General features: G+C 40.8%; 1 protein-coding gene and 1 non-coding gene across 2 annotated transcripts in view; one reads left to right on the top strand and one right to left on the bottom strand.

Annotated features, from left to right (window-relative positions):
* Positions 1–2755: 2755 nt before the first annotated feature.
* TUBGCP5 (tubulin gamma complex component 5) overlaps positions 2756–26054 on the bottom strand; it is a 59491-nt gene continuing 36192 nt past the window's right edge. The window contains exons 13-23 of the mRNA XM_075558078.1: positions 24597–24865; positions 18168–18366; positions 17497–17685; positions 16462–16644; positions 12342–12426; positions 11556–11676; positions 9822–10000; positions 8247–8372; positions 7553–7641; positions 4931–5031; positions 2756–3789 (exon numbers count right to left, since the gene is read on the bottom strand). Coding sequence (XP_075414193.1) covers positions 3743–3789; positions 4931–5031; positions 7553–7641; positions 8247–8372; positions 9822–10000; positions 11556–11676; positions 12342–12426; positions 16462–16644; positions 17497–17685; positions 18168–18366; positions 24597–24865 — 1588 coding nt within the window. The 3' untranslated portion in view covers positions 2756–3742. The remainder of the gene's footprint in view (positions 3790–4930; positions 5032–7552; positions 7642–8246; positions 8373–9821; positions 10001–11555; positions 11677–12341; positions 12427–16461; positions 16645–17496; positions 17686–18167; positions 18367–24596; positions 24866–26054) is intronic.
* On the top strand, positions 14169–14320 carry LOC142457551 (small Cajal body-specific RNA 13). Its single transcript, XR_012786266.1, has one exon.

A 26054-nucleotide genomic window follows, 5' to 3' on the forward strand; every position in this document is an offset into this window, starting at 1 on the left:
AACTTTCTAGACATTTCTATACATTCTAGAAATTTGCTGCCCAAAATGCTTTACATGTCTGTAGATTCCCTTTTAACTCTTTTGGTAAAATATTCCATGCACACTGTCTAAATTTTAGGAGATCTCAACAACTAGTTTATCTTGTTGTTTGTGATTTTCATTGTTGGGTAATGTGTTTGTGGAATATATTAGAGGCTCTAAATTTGTCCCTATTTTTCCATTTATTATGTTTACAGTTCTATGCTTTACTTTAGGTCTTACTTCGAGGATTTCCGTTCTTCCCCATGTATTTCACTTTTGAGTTCTCAATTCTTTTCCATTTATGTTCCTATACCAGACCGGGCTGTTTTGACTAGCTGTGTACTGGGTTTTGAGATGAGGAAGTGGGAAGTGTCCCACTTGGTTGGCTTTGCTGTAGTAGTGCAAAGGGCTGTTTTCTTTTCCGTAGAAGGTTGGTGATGTGTTTATACATCTCTTTAAAAGTCCAGATTGGGAGTGCATTGTATCTGAAGGTTGCTTTGGGTAATGTGTTAAGCTGAATTCTCTAGAGAAGCAAAACCAGTGACACTTAGATGTGTATGCATACAGAAAGTTATTTTTACATCAAGCAATGGCTCCCAGCATTGTAGAAGTGGGTATGTCCTGTCTGGTATAGGTCTGTGGGTAAGATGCAAGCTAGAGCCTTCCCTGACCTGTGTAGCTGCAGGGGCTGGTGAACAAGAAGCAGGAAGACCACAAAGTGGTGGATGCACAGCTGAATGAATCCAAGTTGGGACAAATGAATCCTCCTCCACTGGATCAAGGCTAAGACCCAATTAAGGAGGTGGTGTTCTATTCTTCCCACACTGGTTGGCTGCTTCACAGAATCTCATCATGGAGTTGGCCACAATATATTATAAATAATTACATGCAATGTGTATTTATCATGTCATCTATAAACAGAATTCTTTCTTTCCTTCCAATCTCGATGACTTGCTTTATTACCTTGACTAATAGCTTTGGTCAGAACCTCCAGTACAATGGAGACTAGAACTAATGAGAAGCAGATATCCTGTCTTCTTTGACCATAAGCGTTTAATCTTCCACTACTAACAATGTGAATTGTTCATAACCTTTTCATAATTGGAATATTGAATACAGTGAAAATGTAATTGCTCTTTCAATGGATCTACAGACCCAATGCAATTCCTACCAAAATTCCAACTACGTTTTACGCAGAGCCTTGATGGCAGAGTGGATTACAGGTGGGCTTACTAACTGCATTGCAAGGACTTCAATCCCACCAGCGGCTGTGTATGAGCCAGAGATGATGCGCTCGACTCTGATAAAGATTTATCGCGTTAGAAACGCCCTCCCCTCGCTAAAGACAGCTCTACTCTGTCCCATAAGGCTGTCTGAGAAGGACACGACTTGATGGCATTGACTTTTACTTAGTTTTTACGTTTTTTGGGTTTTTTTTATCATTTTATTTGGGGCTCCTACAATTCTTACCACAAGAGATACAAACATCCACATTTGTTGCCATCATTCTCCAAACATTTGCTCTCTACCCGAGTCCCTAACATCAGCTCATTTTTCCCCTTCCCTCCTCACTTCCCACCTCCCCCATGAACCCTTCATAATTTATAAATTATTATTTTTATTTTATTATATTTTACACTGTCTGACGTCTCCTTCACTCACTTTTCCATTGTCCATCCCCCAGGGAGGAGGTTATAGTCTTTTAAGTTTTATTGTATCAATTGATCCTAAAATATCTTAAGAAATTCAATGGGCCAAAATAGCCCAAACAATGTTTAAAAAAATAAAAGTTGGAAGTATTTGCACTTAATTGGAAAAAAATTACTAGAAAGATATAGTAATCAAGGCAGTGTGGTTATCAGTTTAAGGATAAATAGATGAATGGAATAGAACCGAGAGTCTAGAAATAAAGTCAGACGTATCTACGTAACTACTGCTACTGGTTGATTCCAACTCACAGTGACCTGGCACAGGGCATGGCACAACTGCTCGAGCTTGTTCCAGCTGTTAATGTTCACGGAGCAGAAAGTCTTTCTTCTGTAGAGTAGCAGGTGGGTGCCGACCACAGACCGTGAGGTTAGCAGTCAACCATATAACCCACTAGCCATGGCTCCTCAGACATGCAATTAACTGATCTTCAACAAGACAGTCCCATGGTCACTGAATAATCTCTACAATAAATCACGCTGGCATAATGCGGCTTGTACATGAAGGAGGATGGTTTTGGAGCACTACTTCACAGCATTTACATAAATTACCTTAAAATGGAACAAGGACAGGATCCTTTCTGTTAAATACACAGAAGCGTACCAGAAGAGCAGGGGGCATTGCTGTTTAGAAGTTGGCTTTTTCATCACAACGGTCTGTGGGCATCAACACTGCATTATGTTCACTTAGAGGACCAGACCCAGGAGGCTTCACATGCCTGACAGCTGTGGGACTCTACGGCAACTTTTAAAAGGGCTAGCAGGAGCTAATCCTTCTTGGTGTTTGAAACCTTCCCAGTGACCTTGTCCACAGAATTTGGTGGGATCCCAGGAGGAGCTGTCCTCTTACCTTGCTTTCTACATGGACAAACGTTAATGCTGTAACGTGATCAGGGCTGTGCCCACAGGCCGTGATGTGCAGCTCAGAGGGCTATTTGATGCTCACATGGTTGATTTTTAAAAGGACAACTGAGCAGTAAAGACAAGGGAGTGTCAATTTTGTTTTTAACTTCCATTATCTTTTAATCTCATTTTTCTACAAATATTTTTTACAGGCTCTTCATATGTTGAATCATTAACGATAGCGACATGCCAAAAGTTTACCGTGTAAATGTGGAAACGGGATTAGTAAGCATTTTCTGTAAGAAATTAATAAAGACAAGCAAAACGGAAATAACGGGTTAGTTGACAGAAAATGCTCAGAAATGCAGGCCAACAGTTATGTACCACTAGTTGTTCTATGTGAAATTATCATTCTATGTTTATTGACATTTGTTGGTGTTATTTTCGATTTGGGAACTTTCCAGGTATGTGAAATACAAATAGTTTTAGATAACTACATAAAATTATCTTTAAGGAAGATGGTCAATAATCCTCTTCATAAAATATTTCTGCAATAAATGTTACAAAAAATGGAAAAAATAACAAAAGTTTACAGTGCTTTACTATAATCTAATTTTATTATCAACAATAACATTTCCAAAAATAATATAGTTCACATTCAAATATGCCAATAGCATATACTTTTAACTTATCATAGAAAATAAGTACAAACAATCTATATACACTTTACATACATACACTTTAAACAACTTTATACACATAACCCTAAATACTAGTTGATCATATTCTGAAAAAATAAATACAACACAAACCCTAAAATGTAAACCACCATGCCCCGAAAGAGCTCCCCAAACCTCGCTGCTGTGGAGTTGATTCTGACTCCTAGGTACGCTATCAGGACGGACCGGAGCTGCCCGTCGTGTTCCTAAGGCCACACACCTCCATGGGCGCTACAGCCCTCCTCTCTCTCCACTTTACCTGGTGGTTAGCATGCACTGTGCCCCAGGCGCTTCTGATAGCCCGAGAGGACACACCCAGGACCTACTGAATAGAGGACGGACAACAGTTTTGACAGCAAAGAATACAAAGGCTCTAGCATCTAAATTACATATGATGGAAATATAAATACATGAAGATAAATTTCTTGAGGCGTTTATTGTGTTTCAAGATATTTAACTTTGTTCCATGCCAGCCATGAGCGACAGTGCTAGAGATTCCACTGTATGAAAAAGAAAGTTAAAGAACAGGTTAAGATATTTGAAAATATTTGCGTAAAGCCTTAATATATTCCAAAATGCAAATTATGTACACATGTTTTCTATTTTCATCCAAAGACTGAAAGTTTCATGTATAACAAAGATGACAGTCATCATTTACTAAATATAGACTGAAACAGTACATTAGATTTAACTTTATTCTGTTAACTTAATTTAAAAATGAATAAAAAAATCTAGCCATCTCACAGAGCAAATCACATCTGTTTCATATATCACCAAAACCTGTGGTCAGTTCACATGCTGCTTTCTAACCTGTGCGCTGCATTAAGACTCACCTCGTGCAAGACAAACACACTCATGCTGCAGACAAGACCATTCTAACCAACACCATTTAAGTGTTCAATTGCTTCTTACTAGTGTGTCCTATTTTGAATCTTCATAAATAGGGAACCAATTAATAACTCCTAATATTCTTCAAAAACAAGTTATGCAAAAATAAAACACTCTCAACAAACTCACTGCCATCAAGTCCGTCTCGACTGAGTCGGTGTCTATGGGAGAGAGAACCACAGCTCACTCCTGGGACTGAGCAGCTGGTGGTTTCAAACTGCTGACCTTGTGGTCAGAAGGCCAACATGTAAGCCACTATGCTGGCAGGGCCCCCAAGACCCCTCTGTCCAGTTCCCCGGCTGTGCTTCTGAACTGTCTGTCAGCTTTCCACTGTCTCGTGGCTTTCCTTGAGATTTGTCTGATGAAAGAAAAACCTACCTCTGAAAAGCAGTAGTTACAAACGCAAACGTGGGAGTAAAATGTTTCGATTTTCCCCCTGTGATTTGCTTTCTTGATACAAATTTTACATTAACTGCTGGAGTCACACATTTTAAAACACAAAGCACAAACCACTTACTGCCTTAGTTGATATTCACACACTCCACTGTCATGGAAAAAAACCAACCAAGGAAACATCAACCTCAAGCACAGCATAATTGCTAAGAAGAGTTTCAGTTTTAACAATGGAAAAATAAGCATATTTTTATGCGACCAATAAGAAAGCAATGACACACTCTCACTGCCACACGCCGCGGCACACAGACCAGCTGAAAGCAGCTGTGCCGGCCAAGTGCCTTGACTCGGTCTACTTACAGTGGGGAAAGGACCCGCGGCAGACGGCTTTGTTCAAAATGGTTACAAGAAACATGTGGCAGTTTTTAAAGTCGGACTCCATTTTCTCTATCGATTCCATCCTAGTAAAAATACGTGCAAAAGACAAATAGGCAGGTTATAAAATACCTTTAGACTTTCAGATGTATTTAATCCAGAGACTGGTAAAATGGCAGCCTAGACATACGCATTGCACAGACCGTCTAAAAAAGACCTGAGGGAACAGAGCCGGAGAAAAGACGGAGATCCCTGAACCACTCAGCAGCAGAGCGATGTGGGACCTGAACACGGAAGGACAGAAACTCAAGGCGGGGCTGGCTGAGAGTCAAACAACTCACCCACAGCACAGGGCACTGTCTGCTGCCTGACAACGAGGAAGGTGGGATGGATCTCCCCCTTGGCCTTGTTGCTCCCCACACCCCCCAAGGTGACAGACAGAGGTGCAGTCACCCAACTCTCACATTCAGTGCCCACTCACACCCCTCTCTGCACACTTTCAGGAATGGGAGATACAGTCTGAGAAAAGGGGCAGGACAGGAGGCCAAGACAAAAGCTGATGTAATTACAAGAGCCGATGTGATTCACATGAATGATTGATTGATTGATTTTGTATGACATGTCACAGTCTTCTTATGCTTAGGAACACTAAACAATACTTTAACACTTAGTATGTTTGGGGGCCTAAATAGGGCCTGAAAAATGCAGCTAAAGGCACACAAATGAAAAAACTGTGGCAGCAGATACACCGCAAAAAAAGCCCTTTTAACAAAATGAGGACAGAATGCAAAAGCAGAGTATCACCCTGCATAGCCTCAGCTGGGAAACTGTCAGAGGACTCAAGTTTTCACTGTCTGCACATAATGGAAAACAGCTCTGCAACTGAGTAAGCACTAAGCGGGAAGGTTCTACACGTAAGAGGAACGTAGAGAGGTCGCAAAGACAAAGAATGTTATCCTTGTACAAAGCACCATTGGACACGCAGACTTTAATCTTAAGTGCACCTGGACCTGGAGCGGCCACCTGTGTTACTCGCCTTTATACAAAGGGGGGGACACTTAAGTTCCACAGCTATCTTTTTTTTCTTTCTTGTCTTTATTTTATTTCCTTTTTAATCATTTTATTAGGGGCTCATACAACTCTTATCACAATCCATACATACATCAATTGTGTAAAACACATTTGTACACTCACTGCCCTCAACATTCTCAAAACATTTGCTCCCCACTTAAGCCCCTGACATCAGGTCCTCATTTTTTGCCCTCCCTCATGAAACCTTGATAATTTATAAATTATTATTTTGTCATATCTTGCCTTGTCCGACATCTCCCTTCACCCCCTTTTCTGTTGTCCGTTCCCCAGGGAGGAGGTCACATGTAGATCCTTGTAATCGGTTCCCCCTTTCCAACCCACCCTCCTCTACGCTCCCAGTATCGCCACTCACACCACTGGTCCTGAAGGGATCATTTGCCCTGGATTCCCTGTTTTTCCAGTTGCTATCTGTACCAGTGTACATCTATCTGCAAGATAGAATTGGGATCATGATAGTGGGGGGGGGGGAGGGTGAAACATTTAGGAACTAGAGGAAAGTTGTATTTTTCATCATTCCTACATCATACCCTATCTGACTCATCTCCTCACGGAGACCCCTCTGCAAGGGGATCTCTAGTGGTCTACAAATGGGCTTTGGTTCTCCACCCCACACTCCAGCCTCATTCACTATGGTAAGATTTTTTGTTCTGATGATGCCTGATACCTGAACCCTTCAACACCTCATGATCGCACAGGCTGGTGTGTTCTTCCATGTGGGCTTTGTTGCTTCTGAGCTAGATGGCCGCTTGTTTACCTTCAAGCCTTTAAGGCCCCAGATGCTATATCTTTTGATAGCCAGGCACCAGCAGCTTTCTTCACCACATTTGCTTATGCACCCATTTGTCCTCAGCAATAGTATCATGGAGGTGTGCACCCAATAATATGATTTTTTGTTCTTCGATGGCTGATAACTGACCCCTTCGGCACCTCGTGACCACACTCCACATGTATCTTATGCCCAGGGGTGAACTGGCAATTTGGAGTCACATGCCAGCTATTGTTAGGCTGCCATTCTCCCAACAATGGAAAGACAGCAGTGCCATCTTGTTTGATTATATTTAAGAGATGACACTAGGGTCTGTGAAGAAACATTGCTGGCTGTGTACGTGGCAGAAGGAGAGAGCCTTTCAGAAGATTGATAAGCATTTCAAAGAGGCAGGCAAGGAACTTAGAAGTTTCCTACAGTAAATGCTTCAGGAAAAGGAGAGGGGAACCACTCTCTTCTTTTTATTCAAGGGGAGAATCACTAAGGTGGCTGTCTTTTCTCTGTGCATTTGCTCAGACAGCACACCTATGCGCTACTATGGAAGGACCGCAAATGCTGAGCGGGGATTAAAAAACAAACACACTGAAAACAACCTTAGCAAAGAGGCAATAGGCTGAAGCAGCGAGGGTTGCATGCACATGGTCCCTAGATGAAAACGGAGGGGTGGGAGAGAAGCTTTCAGAACGAAATCAGTCAAAAGGGAAACTAAAGCAGTCACAACCCAGGTACTTTCCAAGCAACATACTTACTTCCAAGTTCCTAGACCCGCCTGCCAACCTTCCGCAAACATGAGTGCCAAGTTCAACACCTTCATGATGGCTTCCTTCACAAAGCTCACCTGGAAATTAAAATCATGAATGCAGTAGGTGTTCTTCATCATATTTGGTCAATGACACCAACACTGTTTACTTCATTTAAACCAGTCACAGAACAAGATCACTTGGCTAAAGAACCTTCGATGTACATACAGCAAGATGATAGGCTCTGAAAGAAAGCCTATAAACATTGATTGCACCCATCATAAGGGTGTTATTAGTGATATAGCCAGTCAATAGGCAATGGAGCAAGTCAGCATTTCTTAGGCTGGCCATTTACATTTGCCAATAAGATGGGTCGAATGATTCCAATGGACAGAATATTTCATGATATACACTCGTGCTGAGTTGGATATGCGTTCTGACTAAAGCACGACTGCAGGTAAGATAGTCTATTGAATCGGAATGCAAAGCGAGTGAGTGCCGAGCGCATGCGGTCTGCTGCCACACAGACCTCAGGTGTGTCTCCGGAGACAGCCTCCAGTGTACAGATTCCTAACCAAACTTCCATTGGTCCTGCCTTAAAGAACATTTAGCAAACAAGAAGCTTAACAATGATAAAATTCCACAGCAGATAAGTTTCATTTCCTGTCTCCGTTGCCAAGTTCCCAGGTACCATCTAATATACCTTTTCTCTCAGAAGACAGCGATCATGGATTGTAGACAAATATCTATAGTGAATTTTAATCAATTGGTCTAAGTCCTTGGCTTCCTCAACTTGATGTTGAAACTCCAGCCCTGTACTGTGGAGAATCTTTCAAGAGAGAGAAGAAAAAAATTTAATCAGCAGACTTATTCTCTGGGGTTGTGTGCTGCATAAAAAAATTTATAACCACTTCCACTGTCAAATTCTTCCTTCGGCTGTTATACGCACCATTCATTAAAGGCTGGCCTGGGTGTGTTTATTGCAAACTATGTTGGGAGTCATGTGCACAAATGACCGGGTGCCTCATTGGGAACTAACTGTTCTGGAGGGAGGGGAAGTAATTCAACTGTATATAAGACACATGGAAGACCTGATGCAAAGGGCTTAAGTGGAGAGCAATTGCTTTGAGAATGATTGGGGCAGGGAATGTGTGGATGTGCTTTATACAATAGATGTATGTATATGTATGGATTGTGATAAGAGTTGTATGAGCCCCTAATAAAATGTAAAAAAAGAAAAGAAAAAAATGATTAGGGCAAAGAATGTACAGATGTGCTTTATAAAACTGATGTATGTATATGTATGGATTGAGATAAGAGTTGTATGAGCCCCTAATAAAATGTTTAAAAAAAAACAAAACACATGGAAGAACTTTACGTAGGAACAAAAGGAGGCGATGGGTAAATTTGTAGTAAAAGTAAGAATTATTCTTCTAATACCAATAATTACAGTGAGTGGTCTTTTTTTAAGTTCTGCTTTTTAAGTAGAAAACCAAAAGTCAAGTAAAAACACCTTAAAGCCTTGTCATTTGCTCTTAGCTCTAAGGGGCTGGCCTTCTGAAGACCACCGTGCAGTGTGGGAGCAGAGGGCACCTCTGGAGTCTTCATCAAGTCCACACGCAGGCTTCACAGGTTCGCTCCCTGAAACACGAGGGGTGCTGGCACTTAAACACCAAAATGACTACCAACAAGACTTGGCTTTAGACACACATTTAAACTCCACATGAGGAATGTCTCCCCGTGATATTGCTACTGTTCAACTATTTGAATTCCTCTTTCAGAATTTCCTCCAGCACGGATTTTAAAGTATCTGAAATGATTTACGTTTGTAGTTGTTTACGTTTTTTAGTTGTACCTCATTTCTAAGAAAAGCAAAAGCATATGACCCTGCTACACCTCCCTTCTTCACACACTGCATTAGCCTGGGCTATTTTGATCATTGGTAAAAACTGAAGTCATGTTCATGGGATAGTTCTGTCACTGCTCATGAGTTTGAAGAGACTTCAAAAGAACACATAGCACGTTCTGAAAGGAATTCCAAAGGAGGTGCTCTGGTAATGCCCCCCGACAATCGACTGCACAAGAAGGCAGTGGTCTTTTGGACAGACCTGATTTGGTTTGTTTAAACAACATTCTCCACTGCTGTCATGTTACTTTTATAATCAGAGCTTTTATGTACCCTACTTTCACATTTACACAGTCCACAAGTATGTATTTATAAATAATGATTGACGATTAACTGTACAGAAGGAACAGAAGGGAAGCAATGGGTACAAACCCTAGTCATGATATAGTTGTGTAAGCTGTTCACAAAATGCATAAGCTTCACTCGTAAGAGGAACATCCGATGAATCTGCTGTTTTATTGATTCCCTTTGTGGTCCAAACTGAGCATTTGTATCTTGTTCATATAAAAGTCCTTCCTTAAGCTGTGGTTTTTCAGGAGTATTAACCAGTTCTATAAAAGATTAATAAAGTATTTACTAAGATGCCATTGCACATGGAGAATCCTGAAGAAAATCATTCCTGCCCAGAGCACTTTGACCAAGATCAGGAACCCAATGTCAGTGCCTCCGAATGGTGAAAAGTCCTCCGTGTCATCTTTACAATCACTGTCAATAACAATGTAAGTGCAGAGTCCCACTGACATATCTTTTTCTAAAACTGCAGAATGTAAGACGCCCTAATGGTGCTACTGGGCTAGCGCTGGACTGCTAACCAAAGGTCAGCGGCTAACGCCCAGGCGCCACTGGATGACAGAAAGACTAGACTGTGTGCTCCTGTACAGATGGCCAGCCTTGGAGACCCTAGGCAGGCTCACTCTGAGTCAGAATGGACTCAATGGCCATAGGTTTGGGGTCTTGTTTTTTGAAGGAGGGGGTGAAATATTTATTCTGGCTAAATTCTTTTTTTTTAAAATACTTTTATTGGTGGCTCTTACATCTCTTATCACAATCCACACATTCCTTCCATGTGTCAAACACATTTGCACTTATGCCACCGTCATCCTTTTCAAAGCATTCTCTTCCCACTTGAACCCGATAATCCGCTCCCCATTTCCTCCCCCTCCCTCCACTCCTACCCTCCCTCATGAACCCTTGATAAGTTATAGATTATTTTTTCCATATCTTACATCATCCTCCATTGCCCCTCACCCACTTTGCTGTTAATCGTCCTCCTGGGAAGGGGTTCTAGACTGATCCTTGCGATAGATTCTCCCTTTCTCCTCCACCTTCCTCTAATCCTCCTCCTGGTATCTCTACTCTCCTTGTTGGCCCTGTCTGGCTAAATTCTTAATCAAGATCTTGTACTTCACATTGACTACACATACAATTTCTAAGCATTTCAGTATATATGCACCGATGAAACACACAACTTTCCTCTAATTCTTTGGTGCTTCCTTCACCCCACTATCATGACCTCAATTCTACCTTACAAATCAGATTAGACCAGAACATGCACACTGCTACAGATAAGAGCCCACCACACAGGGAATCCTGGATAGATAAACCCCTCAGGGCCAACAGTGAGAGTAGAGATACCAGGAGGCTTAGGGGAGGGTGAGGGAGGAAGGAAGAACCAATCACAAGGATCAATCCAGAACCCTCTTCCAGGGGGACAAATAATGGCAAAGTGGGTGAGGGGCAATGGAGGATGATGTAAGATATGGAAAACATCTATAATCTATAACTTATCATGGGTTCATGAGGGAGGGCAGGCAGGAGAGGGAGGGGAGAAGAAATGGGAAGCTGATATTAGGGGCTCAAGTGGGAAGAGAATGCTTTGAAAATGATGATGGTGGCATATGTGCAAATGTGCTTGACACACTGGATGAATGTATGGATTGTGATAAGAGATGTAAGAGCCCCCAATAAAAGTATTTTTTTAAATGTTGCTACAAATACATACTGTGTTGCCACTTTGTACACATAAAAAAATGACAAGACTATCAAATTCTTTCTTCATGGTTCAAGTTAAATTATTATTTTTATTTTCAAAGAAAATAAACTTACCACCAAACAGTAAAACATCCAGACTATATTTTGCCCACTTTATTTGCAATAAAAGAAGGAACACTTGATTATAAATTTTTTGACATTCCAAACTTATAACAATGTCCACAGGCCATGGAACCTAGGGGGAAAAAACACAACAAAATAAAGAAATAGAGAATTAAAACGGAAAGTTAATCTATAACTTGCATATTTTAATAGAAAATAACATTCTTTTTTTTTTTCACACTGTGATTTTTTTATTCTTTTGTTCCTCACAACAACAATAAAAGAAATCACTTTGCTACAAATATATGTTTTAAAATAGTGGTGTTGGTTTATATTTCCCAAGAAATAGCTTACCCATTACCGTAGAAATGGAATTAGAAGTAAATCTGGCTAGCTAAGTTTTTTTTTTTTGTTAACCTTTTTATATTTTCCCTATTAGACTATTTATTGTCTACTCACTTGCCTCTGCTCTTATCTTTCGATTTTTTTTTAACAATTTATTGGGGCTGATACAATTCTTTTCACAGTTCATACATATACATACATCAATTGTATAAAGCCATCTGTACAGTCTTTGCCCTAATCATTTTTTTCTCTTTTCTTCTTTTACATTTTATTAGGGACTCAAACAACTCTTACCACAATCCACACATATACATACATCAATTGTATAAAGCACATCCATACATTCCCTGCCCCAATCATTCTCAAGGCATTTGCTCTCCACTTAAGCCCCTTGCATCAGGTCCTCTTTTTTTTTTAGAAAATAACATTCTTATAAAAAATTTCAGCACATACCTTGTAGCTCAGGGTCAGACCATCTAACATATGAACAGGGAGTTTCTTCTTAGTTGTGTCAATATTTTCAAAAGATATAGACAGTCTAAATAAAGAAATTCTAGTTTTAGCCTCTGAAAGTTACTGTGCTCATGGAACAAACTGCTAATAGGAAAATCTGCATTTTATAATTATATTTACATAGTACTAAAAAATAGGGTGATTTCATATAAGAAATGCAAATAGTCTAATAAATGTATATGTTTGGGCATATATTACAGACTAGGAACTTGGTTTTAAAAGTTAAGAGGAGTAAACATTTAGCTTAATTCTGTTAACACTCGGGTTGAGAAAATGGAGCACTCTGCTCATGCTTAAGGAGACAGACTTGCTCTTCTCACCAGGTGGACGACCAAGAAGCAGGAGTGGCCAGAGTTCTAGACAAGCTTGTCTGCTTGAGAGCGCTCTCACGGAGGAAGGGCCTGATCAGGTGAAAATGGGGTTCTGCCGCCTGCAAAGACTCCATCGAGTGCCTTAGCCAGTGACTCCTTAAACGAGCCTGCATAGGAGTCTCAAGAAAGCACTCAGAGTGCCTGGCAATGGGGACGTGCAGGTGCCACACAGGGGCGTAGGTCTATCAGCGGTGGTGCCTGAATGGACACAACAGAAGATTGAGAAGACCACGCAAAAGCAGAACTGTAAGAGGCATAATGGGAATAATGACGCAGCCAACTTCTTACATGGCACAGGCACTCACTCGTCAGGTTTCTCAGCTTGTAGATGCCACATTTGAATGTATTAAATGCTTTATAGGAAACTACTGAATTTTTAATTACCCATCAGGCACCGTGTTAAACATGATGCTACGCAGCCGATAGGGACACACTCAAGGATCCTTTACAGTTCACAACTCCGTTCCAATACATGGTCTCACTCCCCTGCTACGAAGGAGGGTAATGTGCAGACGATGCCAGGGGTAGAGGGCAGGGACCACACCACACAGCACTGGGCAGGCCACTGCTGGGCCATCAGGAGAGAGCACTCTAAAGGATCTTCAGAAAGTTCCTGGAAAATGTGTATTGTGAAAACAATGTGCGTGAGTCTCAATAAGTGCACACTAATTGTTATAGCATGTCTGAGCAGGATCCGGTTGGAGGCACTAAACAGAATAAGGATAAGACATCAAATAGCAAACTTATGGCAAAGCTTGGGGAATATGGTGAAACCACTGATGTTTTATGAAAACTTTATGGGAACAATGCCGCAAAGATATTGGTCTACAAATGGATAACATATTTTAAGAATCAAGGAGATGCTGGAGATGCAAACTATACACATCCATGTTCGGGCCCTAAGATTAACTGACGAACAGCAGAAGCAGTCAAACCCAGAGAGAATTTAACTGATTCATCTTACACAATTATGAGTGAAAAATTGAAGATGAACAAACTTTCTGCTTGATAGGTACCAACATTGTGCTTAGATCAGCTGCAGACACGAACAGAGCTTTCAAAGAAAATCTTAAACAATTTTAAACAAGATTAAAATCCTTAAGCAATATAGCATCTGGGGTCTTAAAGGCTTGAAGTGAAATAAGCAGCCATCCAGCAGGGAAGCAAATAAGCCCACATAGAAGAAGCACACCAGCCTCTGTGATCATGAGGTGTTAACAGGATCCGGTATCAGTTATCAAAAGATCCAAAAACAATTATATTAATGTGAAAGGAGGGGGTTGGAGTTGGGACCCAAAGTCCATCTGTAGACAACTGAACATCCCCCCACAGAAGGGTCACAAGGAAGGGACGATTCAACCAGGTGTGGTATAGCACCGACAAAACACACAACTTTCATCTGCGGTCTCGGCCACGTCCAGGGTTGGCAGTACCCTCGGCACACCAGACTCGCAGGAAAAGCATACCCCAGAAGAAGCTGAGGTGTGCCTGCTCGAGAGCCGGCAGTGCCATGTGCAATGTTCCTCGGACAGCACAAAAAATAAAAAAGAACCCACACAACTTCCCTCTAGTTCTTTAATGCCTCCTCCCCCACTACCATGACCCAGGTCTACCTTACAAATACAACTAGACCGGAGCACACACATTGGTACAGATAAGAACTCTCGACACATGGAATTCAAGTCAGATAAAACCCTCAGGAACAGGAATGGGAGCAGCGAGGGGAGGGAGATGGAGGGGAGGAGTAGCAAATGGGGACCCCATCATAAGGTTGGATATATAGCCCCCCCACCAGGGGGATGAATAACAGAAATGTGGGTGAAGGGAGACACAGACAGTGTAAGTCATGAAATAATATATAATTGATCAAGTATTCGTGCAGGTAGGAAGGTAGGGAAGGGAGGGGAAAAAAGAACTGATAACCAGGGGCTCAGGTAGAAAGAAAATGTTTTGGAAATGATGATGGCAACATATGTACAAGTGTGCTTAATACAATGAATGATGGATTGTTAGAAGGTTTGTAAGAGCCCCACAATAAAACAATTAATAAAAAATAAATGAAAGCCTGAAGCCTATCTTGGAGAAACTGTAACAAGGAGATGAACCATGACTTTACCAGCAGGATCCTGAGCACGAAGCACAATCAAAGCACCGGCTAAAATCCAGCGGATGTGGTTCAGAGAAGGCAGAGCAAAGGTTATGGCAACAACGTGGGAGGTATGCACAGGTCCTTTGCTTATTAACTTTCGGGAGGGCCAAAGAACAAAACACGTGCGTATTATGAGAGAGTTTGCAGACAGTCAGTGAAAGCTGTGGTGGGAAACACGTGAGTCCTCCTCCTGCACGTTGCTCCTGCTCATTGCTCCAGCCCAGCGGGCCTCAACCTGCATGCAGTTCCGCATGCTGTGGTGACCCCCAGCCCTAAAATTATATTCGTTGCTACTTCATAACTGTAATTTTTCTACTGTTATGAATTGGGCGACTCCTGTGAAAGGGTCGTTCGGCCCCCCAAAGGGGTCGCAACCCACAAGTTGAGAACTGCTGCTCCAGTCAAACAAGGGAAGCTTGAGGTGTTTCAATGGGAACACCTTAGTTGTCATCCACCTTTCACTCCTGGTGTGGCTCCTCTCCTTTTTTTTCCTAATCCTAGCCTTAAAAGAGCACCAGGTTTTCTTTACTTAATAATGTTAAAAAAAGAAAGAAAGAAAGAAGACCTTATTGGGAAGATTAGATTTCCAGAACCTGTCATTCTTTAAGGGTGACCTAAATGGCTAGCATTACCATTTACAAAAGTGTCTTCAACTGGATGGATGGCGTTTTAATTTTATTTTTCCCCCAAGAATATTTTGAAAACCTCTTGTATAGCTGGAGGAGTGACATACATAAAAGCCCTGAAGTTAGAGAAGAGCAAAGTGTTAGGGAGACCAGAAACCATCCCCACACTCTGAAATGTAAACTGTGGTAGGATAAGAACATCATCAATATGTCTTGATTTGTGTACAATGAATGAAGTTGACAGGTGGAGCTGGACTGTAAATACCTTTTTGCTCTGGGAAAGCTGCAGTTAGTCATCTGTTATGAGCTACCACTGAGGTGCTGGAGCATAGAATGGTGCGAGATCATTTCTGTTTTGTGAAGTTCACTCCGGTAACAGCATGGGAAGGTCAAATGCAGGGTAGCCAGGCTGAGACACAAATCATCAGAAAGGAAAGCCCTGGAACAGACTGGGTCTGAGAAGGCTGGAGAGCACTAGTGAGGAGCAGGGCTGACAGAATGTGGTAGTCCTTGATGTGAGGGAGGCGCGAGAGAGCAGGCATCCTGGGTGCCCTGAGACAGAGCAGTGTGAGCCAAGAGAAGAGATGCAGTTCATGATGAGAAAATGACACCTTTCATTTGAATACAATGTTCAGATTTTGTAAAGCCACAATAGAACAAACGAAAAGAATCACACGAGAGAATCTCTGTGGATGCAGAAAGAGCTTTAGTAAAGCCCAACGTTTCTAGATGAAAACCTTACTGAAGAGGAGAAGAGACATTCTCTCTGTGGCAACTAACATGTAAAACCGTATTAGTAACAACGCAGAGGGGTTTTTTGAGGAGTAACGTAACATATTATAAATAAAAATTTATGAAAGAGTACATGGTTTGCTTTATCCTCTCTTAGATTAAAGGTGCTGCCCATGGCTTACCGTAGACTGTCTTCAGGATAGCGCTGTCCGACTGCTTCCTGGAGTTGGACATTGAGAAAAGACACATTCTGCCAGGTTTCCTTTTCTCGTATTTTATCAAAAATTGATGTGTAGAAGTCATACATGGTATCTCCACCTTCCATTAAGAAAAAATTCCTCATGGCCTGCAAGTACTCGACTAACCTGAACAGGGAGTATAGAAACAATAGAACGGTTTTAACTGTGTAAGACAGGATTCTTGCTCAATACCAGGTTTTGTACACTACCATTTAAAGTGAAACAGGTTTACATACAAGATTTACTAAAACAAGAAATATTAACATCTCCTAAAAATACTTGTGTAAGTAATAGAAATAGGGTATGTGCTACTTGAGTAATCAGAAAATTAGGCAAGCACAAACATGTAAAGAAAAAAAGAATTAATCCAAATCCCAGCATTCATAGTAACTTTTCACTACTAATTTCTAGGGCACTTTTTTTCTTCTATGCATTTAGTTGCTACCATGCTAAGTCCTGTTTTTCAAACACTAAAGACACTTCACATTATTCAAATCCCTTACAAACCTAACTTGTGCTAATTTTACAAAGTCCATTATCTTGACACAGCAGAATTTAAAGAACTACTCACTGAGTAGAAATTGTTTTGGAAATGATGATGGCAACATACGTAAAAATGTGATGGATACAATTGCTGTATACAATGTTGTAAGAGCTGTAAGAGCCCCCAATAAAATGATTTTTAAAAACTTAAAAAAAAATCATTTTATTGGGGCCTCATACAACTCATCACAATCCATACATACATCAATTGTGTCAAGCACATTTGTATATTCATTGCCTCATCATTCTCAAAATATTTGCTCTCCAAAAAAAATGCATACTTTTCACTCTTATTGAAAATTTTGTGATGGGCACTTTTGTGCAATCAGAAAACTGTATTACTTTCACATAAATTCTCAGAAAGAAACAAAATAATAATTAAAATGCAGAACATAGTTAAGAAAATCTTGAAAGAAAATAATTTTCTTTTCTTACCGGTAATCTTTTTTGAGAGTTTGCATGAGATTCCCACAGCAGTCTAGATATTGTTTGTCTATATGAGGGTAGAGGCAAGATCTCAGTGTTAACTCAAAAGTCTGGCACGTCACGGATTCTGACGACCTGTCCACACAGATATCACCACCCGCAAACTTCTCATGAAAGTCACTTTGTTCCAAATACAACCTGTAAAGAAAATGGAGCGTCGTCTTCTTGAGAGACAATATCAGTAGAGCCCCTAAGTCTCAGTTCACTTCTCTTCATGTTACCATCCAGAACATTTATCTTTCTCCCCAAACACCCTTTGGAGAAAGCAGTCTTAAGCCTTGGGTGCATTTACTTTCAAGGGACACAGGTTCAGTGTGCATGTCTCATGCCCCATTGACTTGAACATCAGCGTACATATTTGCATGGTTGCCAGCACTCTTTGGTGATGGTCTGCAAGGCACACAGAGCACAGCAAAGTCTGAGCAGAAAGGAGGTCAGGTCATGTATGTGAAATCAGTAAACATGGTTTCTTTTGGGGTTCCTTTCACTAAAAATGAGAGGCTACAAAGCTTGTTAAAAGGCTAGAAACTCCACTGCTCAGAAATCGTAAGCAGCTATTCAATGTTATTTAGACCCCACTATTTCAATTGTAAACAAAATGTGCAGAAGTGCCTAAAAACCTTGCAAAATTAATAGCCAGCAGTGGGTCATGCACATCATCCAGGCCCAGGTGTCGCTCAGCGATGGACTGCATCTTAATCAGGCTCTCTTTGCTGGTCTGCTGCTCCATCAGGACACATGGGGGAGAATCTTCCCCGTGCCGAAGACGAGATTGCACAGATTCCAGAAAAAGGTTATACAAACTTTTTCTTTCTGCATCTGGAATGTAAGAGAAAAACATCATGCAAATGGCTGTGGTGTTATCTGCTACTGCGTCTGCTCTGACTCACAGTGACCCTAAACACAACAGAACCAAGCACTACCTACCTGATCACTCCCCGGGCCTGCGCCAGCCTCACAACTGCTCTTAGGCTTGAGCCCACTGATGCCGTCACAAGGTTAGTCCACCTCCTTGAGGACCTTGCTCTCCTTTGCTGTCCCTCGGCTTCACCAAACACGATGTCCTCCAGAGACTGGTCTCTTCTGACAACACATGTAAGGTATGTGAGACACAGTCTTGCCATCCTTGCCTCGAGGAGCAACCTGGCTGTACATCTTCCAAGACAGATCTGTCTGTCCTTTTGGCAGTCCGTGGTGCTTTCAATATTCTTCACCAGCACCATTCAAATGCATCCATTCTTCTTCCTTCTTTACTCAGTGTCCAACTTTCACATGCATGTGAGTAAGAGAAAATACCACGGCTTGGATCAGGTGCGCCTCAGTCCTCAAAGTAGCATCCTTGCTTGACAATACTCTACAGAGGTCTTGTGCAGCAGATTTGCCAGTGTAGCTCATCTCTTTATCTCGTGTCTGTTGCTTCCATACGCATCGATTGTGGGTCCACAATCAAGACAAAATCCTTGACAACGTCCATCTTCTCCACTTATCATGATGTAACCTATTGGGCCACTTATAAGAATTTTGGTCTTCTAGACATTTGAATTGTAATCCATACTGCAAGTTGCAATCCTGGATCTACATCAGCAAGTGCTTCAAAACTTCACTTTCAGCCAGCACGGCTGGGTCATTTACATTCTGAATGCTATTTGTAACCCTTCCTCCAATCCTGATGCCACACTCTTCTTCACGTAATCCAGTTTCTATGACAATTTTCTCATCGTGCAGATTAAATAGATATGATGACAGGATACAAGCCTGTCACACATCATTCCTGACTTTAAACCATGCACACATGGTTCCTTTCACATACTGCCTCTTGATCCATGTGCATGTTCTGCATGAGCAGAATGAAGTGTTTTGAAATTCCCATTCTTCTCAAGGTTATCCATGGTTTGTTATGATCCACAAAGCCAAATACCTTGCAAAGTCAATGAAGCACAAGTAAACATCTCTCTGGCATTCTCTGCTTTCAGTCAGGATCCATCTGACATCAGCAATGAGATCCCTCTGAACCTAGCGTGAACCTCCGGCTGCAACCTGCCAATGTACTGCTGCATGTGTTGTTGGATGAGCTTCAGGAAAATTTCACTTGCATGTGATTTCAGTGATATTATTCTAAAGTTTGAGCATTCTGTTGGCTCGCCTTTCCTTGGAATGAGTACAAATATAGATCTCTCCCAGTCAGTTGACTGAGTAGCTGTCTTGCAAATTGCCTAGCGTAAATGAGTAGTGGTGAGTGTTCCAGGGCTTCCTCAGCTGGTTGGAACATTTCAATCGGCATTCCGTCAATTCCTGGAGCCATGTTTTTGGCTAATGCTTTCAGTGCGGCTTGATCTTCTTCCTTCACCACCACTGGCTTTGTTGATATGCTATCGCCTGAAATGGTAGAATGCCAACTAGTTCTTTTTGGTACAGTGACTCTGTATCTTCTTTCCATCTCGTTTGGATGCTTCCTGCCTCACTCAATGTATCATTCAATATTTCAACTCTAGGCTTGAATTTTTTCTTGAGTTCTTTCAGTTTAAGATATGCTGAGTGTGTTCTTCCTTTTTCTGACTCTAGATCTTTGCACACTGCTTTGTGTTTTACTTTGTCTTCTTGAGTTGCCCTATGAGATTTTCTATTTAGCTCTTTGACTCCATTTCTTCCATTTGCTTAAATTACTGTGTGATTAAGAACAAATTTCAGAGCTTCTTCTGACATCCACTTTGACCTTTTCCTTCTTTCCTGTCATGTTAATGGCCTTTTGCTTTCTTCATGAATGATGTTCTTGATGTCCGCCTACATTTCCTCAGGTCTTCTCTCATTACTGTTCACTGCAGCAAATGTCTTCTTGAGATGTTCTTAAAATTCAGGTGGGATAAGCTCAAGGTCCAACTTTGGTTCTTGTGGACTTGTTTCAGATTCTTCAGCTTCAACTTGAACTTACAAATAAGCAACTGATGGTCTGTCCCACAGTCATCCCTTGGCCGGTTTTCGCTGCTGATACTGAGCTTCTCAATTGCCACTTCCCACAGATGGATCAATTTGATGTCTGTGTCTGGAGAAGTCCATGTGTAGTTTGCCTTTTGTATTATTAAAAAAGGTATTTGTTGTGAATGTCATTGGTTTTCAAAATTCTATCATGCGATCTCCAGGTTTGTTTCTAAGTCCATATTTTTTAACTACTATTCCTTCCTCTTTGTTTCAGCCTTTAGATTCCAATCACCAATAACTGTCAGTGCCTCTTGATTGTATGCTTGATAAACTTCCTAAAACTGAAGACATTGGTAGACTTCTTCACTTTCTTCATCACCAGCTTTTGTGGTAGGTATATAAATCTGAATAATAGTTACATTGATTGGATTTTCTTAAAGGTGGATAAATATAATCCAACCACAAATAGCATTGTATTTCATTATCGATTTTGCAATATCCTCTTCTGGCAATGAATACCACACAATTCCTCTTGATTGTGTTATTCCCAGTATCATAAATCATATAATCTTCTGATTCTAAGTGGCCAATACCAGTCCATCTCAACACTAATACCCAGGATATCAATCTTCATGTGTTCCATTTCTCTTTTGACCACTTTTAATTTTAATTCATATTTCCAAGTTTCGATCATTACAGATTTTGACAATTGCTTCTCCTTACCTTGAGTCATGTCCCATCAGGAAATGACAATCCTGAAGGTTCCACTCCCAAAAGCTTCACTCCATTCATTTCACCTTGTTCAACTCCCCCTCAGTCATATTACAAGTGCCTTCTGACCTGAGAGGCCCATCCTCTAGCACTGTCGCTGACAACACTCTGCTGTCATTCTTCAGGCCTTCGGTATCTGATAATGTTTCCGTGCTACGCATTAGGTTTTCAGCGGGGACTTCCTTCAAAATGGGCAGCTGACTCCTTCTTCATGATCTGTCCTGAGTCTGGAAGCTCTGCTGAAGCCTGTCCAATTTGGGTGATGCTGCTGGCAGTTGAAATACCAATGACATAGTTTCCAGCATCACTTAAGCCACCAAAGTATGACAAAACTGATAGACAAGAGGTGGCAATGCAAGCAATGTTCTGGCAAATAATATATTTACTAACTTGACTATATAATACAGTATTTTTTCCTTTGTTACATGAAAGCCCTTCCTGTTATTTAATAAGAATTTACAACGAAACATTTTTATAAACTTGGTTAAACAATTACAGAGTTTATGGTTAAACATCAAAAAGTATTTAATTGACTGCTTTCCAATATAGAGTAATGCCCTAAAAAGGACTCCTAAAAGTGACCATGTTGTTGCTACTGTTCACTGCCACTGCACTGGATTATAAAGTTACTAGTAGAAGCCATAATTTTATTGAAAACAAAAACAAAAAAACAACCTTCTCACAGTAGGCCTGGAAGGTCATTTTTTAAATTCAGTATGAAAGGAAATAATTTTTATTTTAGTATAAAATCATTAGTATAATGTTAAATTGATTTACAAATAAAACAATTAAAGTCACATCCATGCTATTTAAATCTTCTTAATCAGTTGATAAAACTTTAAATGTACTGCATAAAGTACACTGACAAATACTAAAAATTATATCAAGATTGTCTTAAAATTCATAATCAAGCCTAAACGACTCATTGACAAATTCTTATCTGTCAGAGTTAGTGGTCCTTGAGGGCAAAACACTGGACTTTCAAGCATTAGGAAATGCCAATAATTACTATTTACAGTACCAAATTTTTGTTTGTTTGTTGTAATTTAATTTAGTGGTTACTCAATTAATTACATATTTATTAACATTATTCTCTATATCATTCTTGTTTGTTTTTTTTTCTTTTTTTTTATTTTAACAATTTATTGGGGCTCATACAATTCTTTTCACAGTTCATACATATACATACATCAATTGTATAAAGCACATCTATACAGTCTTTGCCCTAATCATTTTTTTCTCTTTTCTTCTTTTACATTTTATTAGGGACTCATTCAACTCTTACCACAATCCATACATATACATACATCAATTGTATAAAGCACATCCATACATTCCCTGCCCCAATCATTCTCAAGGCATTTGCTCTCCACTTAAGCCCCTTGCATCAGGTCCTCTTTTTTTTTCCCCCCCTCCCTCCCCATTCCCCCCTCCCTCATGTGCCCTTGGTAATTTATACATCGTTGTTTTGTCATATCTTGCCCTATCCGGAGTCTCCCTTCCCCCCTTCTCTGCTGTCCCTCTCCCAGGGAAGAGGTCACATGTGGATCCTTGTAATCAGTTCCCCCTTTCCAACCCACTCACCCTCCACTCTCCCAGCATCGTCCCTCACACCCTTGGTCCTGAAGGTATCATCCGCCCTGGATTCTCTTGTTTGTTTTTTTAAAATAATTTTATTGGGGGCTCATAAGACTCTTATCACAATCCATCACACTTGTACATATATTGCCATCATCATTCTCAAAACATTTGCTTTCTACTTGAACCCTTGATATCAGCTCCTCATCTTTCCCCTCCCTCCCCACTCCCTCTTCCCCATGAACCCTTGATAATTTATAAATTATTATTGTTTTGTCATATCTTACGCCATCCAACATCTCCCTTCACCCACATCTCCCCCAGGAAGTTATATGTAAATCATTGTAATCTTTCTCCCTCACCTTCCCTCCACCCTCCCATACAAGACCAAGTTGAAGCCTCTCATCACGAGTAAGTAAAATAAGGGAGTTACCAGGTTATGAAACATCTGACCTACAGAAAACTCCCACTTGACTTTTAATGTTATGTGAATTTGTCTGTACATAAAATTTTATCATTACAGCCTTTTCAACAACGAAAACATCTTTCAATCAAAAGCAGCAACATCTATTAATCTGTTCCTAGTGATTACTTCTATTAAAATAATACTCTTTACTAATTCCAGAACTATGTAATAATTACATATGAAAAGATACCACCACCCTTCTCCACTGCATGAGTCAATTCCTACTTATAGCAACTCTATATAGTCTCTGAGTGTGTAAATATTGATGGGAGCAGATAGCTTCAATTTGTCCCTGAGGAGCAGCTGGGAGTTTGAACCACTGACTTTGCAGTCCAATTCTTACCAAAAAACTCCCAAAACTATTGTGTGAAATAGGGTCTGGAGTCTTAAAAGCTTGTCTCCAAACAAGCAGCTATCTCAGTGAGATGTCAGCGGAATGCGCATGGAAGCGGCCCGCCATCATCAATCACCAAAGGATTGTGAAGTTGAAGGGAAGGGCTAGCACCAGAGCCTGAAGTCTGAGAATCTGGTCTGCAGAAGGCGATGGATGGCAGTGGGAGGCCGAGATTCACCAGTGCAAGTCTACAAGCAATAAGCTCTGATCCACCCCCCTATGCACAAGTGAGGGCTAGGAGGAAAGCAGTCACTAACAGAGTGCATTAGTGGGTTGAGTACAGAGGGTCAAAAACTTGAACAGTTACAACTTGTCAGCCGTTTCCCCTGAGGATGCATGCTAGACCTCACCTGGTACCAAAAAGCTTACGTATTTTGGGACTGCCGATCATGCAGATTGCAGCCCAACTCATACCCACTATGCCTGCCACAGGGCTTAAAATCTTATGTATTTGGGGGTTGTGTTGTTCTGTTTGTTTGTTTTTATTGTATAGATTAAGAAGTATCTCGCGAGTGTTATGTCATTGGGGTCACCCTCTTGAAGTTGCAGTATATGTTTTTTCATTTTGCGGGTATGAAAACCAGGACTGATGAGCCTAGAGTCAGCAAGTGCAATAAGGGTCTCAGGGGGAGGGGACACACAGAGGTGGTGGTGAGTGAAGGGGTGAGGACATCAAAGGGTCCATATAGAAAAAGAATGTTTGGAAACTGATTGTGGTAGCAACTGTACAATTCTGCTGGACGTGATTGAACTATGGAATGATTTGATAAGCATACATGTATTAATCCCAAATATATTTTTAAAAGGCTATAAATTTTAAAAACAAAAACTAAATGTACTGCCACAAATCAATTCTGACCCACCAGGCTTCCTTCGAGAGTGATCATCAACTTATCTAAGCAGATACATGAAGGAGCACGCTACCTCTTGCCTCTGCCTGGCCTCTGGCGCTCTCAACACACTGCAGGTTCTTCAGCAGCTGCATCGACTTGCCGGCCATTATGATCTGCTTCAGGACGGGTTTCAGGAAAGACACCATGGTGTGCTGCCGGCTAGAAGGTCCTTGGTCACTGCTAGAACTTGCACTAGCGTTATTATTCATTTTTTCTTCATTCTTGCTCTTTTCTGATACACTATACAATGTGTAAGTTGCATACCAGAAGTCTCTATGATTTACTGGAACATTTTTGTTTCTGCAGAGTAAAAAGAATTTAAATTTTAACTTCTCATCCTTAAGAAGAACAAAAACAATAATAATTATTCTAGCTTAAGCATGTTTTCCGGATACTCTAAAATATAGTAATATTAGTAAAGCCATCTTCTTTCTTTTTCAATTGTTGGAAAACTGCATGATGCTCTTAGCTGCTTTCAAGTTGGGCCTCAACTTATGGAAACCCATGTATCATAGCACAGAACTGCTTCATAGGATTTTCTTGGTTGTGATTTTTATGGTGGCCACTTGCCAAGTCTTCTTTCTGCAGAGTTGCTGGGTGGATTCAAACAACCAACCTACAAGTTAGCAAACCATCACAAATCCATAACCCCACCAAAGCTCCGTGTAAAAATTAGTAACACAACACTTGCCCATTCAATGCTTTTCACACTAATCTAGTGATACTATTTACATTCACCATGTTTGTCTCACCATGGGCTATCCACCCTGATATTACTATGTGATGTCAATTACACTCACAATAATTGTTGCTAAAATTTCCACTACCATTGACAGAAACTCAATGATTCTCACACCCTTTTCTCCACACGCGCACGTCTGGTAACCAGTAATAAACTTTGGTCGCTATCCATCTGCCTATTTCAGACATTTCATATAAGTGACTATACCTTATTTGTCCTGAATGAATGACCTGGAGCTCTGGAGGCATGATGCTTTTGCTTTGGGCTGCTAAGCCACCAGCCACACCTCAGAAGAAAGAGGCTTCCCAGTTCCTAAAGCGTAATAATCTCAGAAACCCAAAGGGGCTGGCCGTTCTACCACTCTGAGTCGGAATCAACTCGGTGTCAATGAGTTTGGGTGCTTTGGGTTATGACTGATCTATTTTACAAAATATTTCCCAAGTACATCCATGCTGTGCGTGTATCAGAACTTCCTTTCTCTTGGTGGCTGAGTAATATCCTGTTGCGTGTGTCCATCACAGTGAGCTTATGTGTTCATTTCCTGAGGGTTGTGCTTACCCCTTTTCTGAACTGTTCCTCCCTGGTTAACATAAATCCACCATCCCCTCGGGGTCCTAGCTAATCTGTTGTCAACTTGACAACAGAGATCATTCTTAAAGCAGCACAATGTTCAAAGCAGATTTTTCATTAAAGTTTAAAGATCTCTCAGGTCAGTAATATCAGAGGGTCATCCTTTCTGTACTCCCC

Source organism: Tenrec ecaudatus, chromosome 9 (assembly GCF_050624435.1).
Source record: "Tenrec ecaudatus isolate mTenEca1 chromosome 9, mTenEca1.hap1, whole genome shotgun sequence".
NCBI lineage: Eukaryota > Metazoa > Chordata > Mammalia > Afrosoricida > Tenrecidae > Tenrec > Tenrec ecaudatus.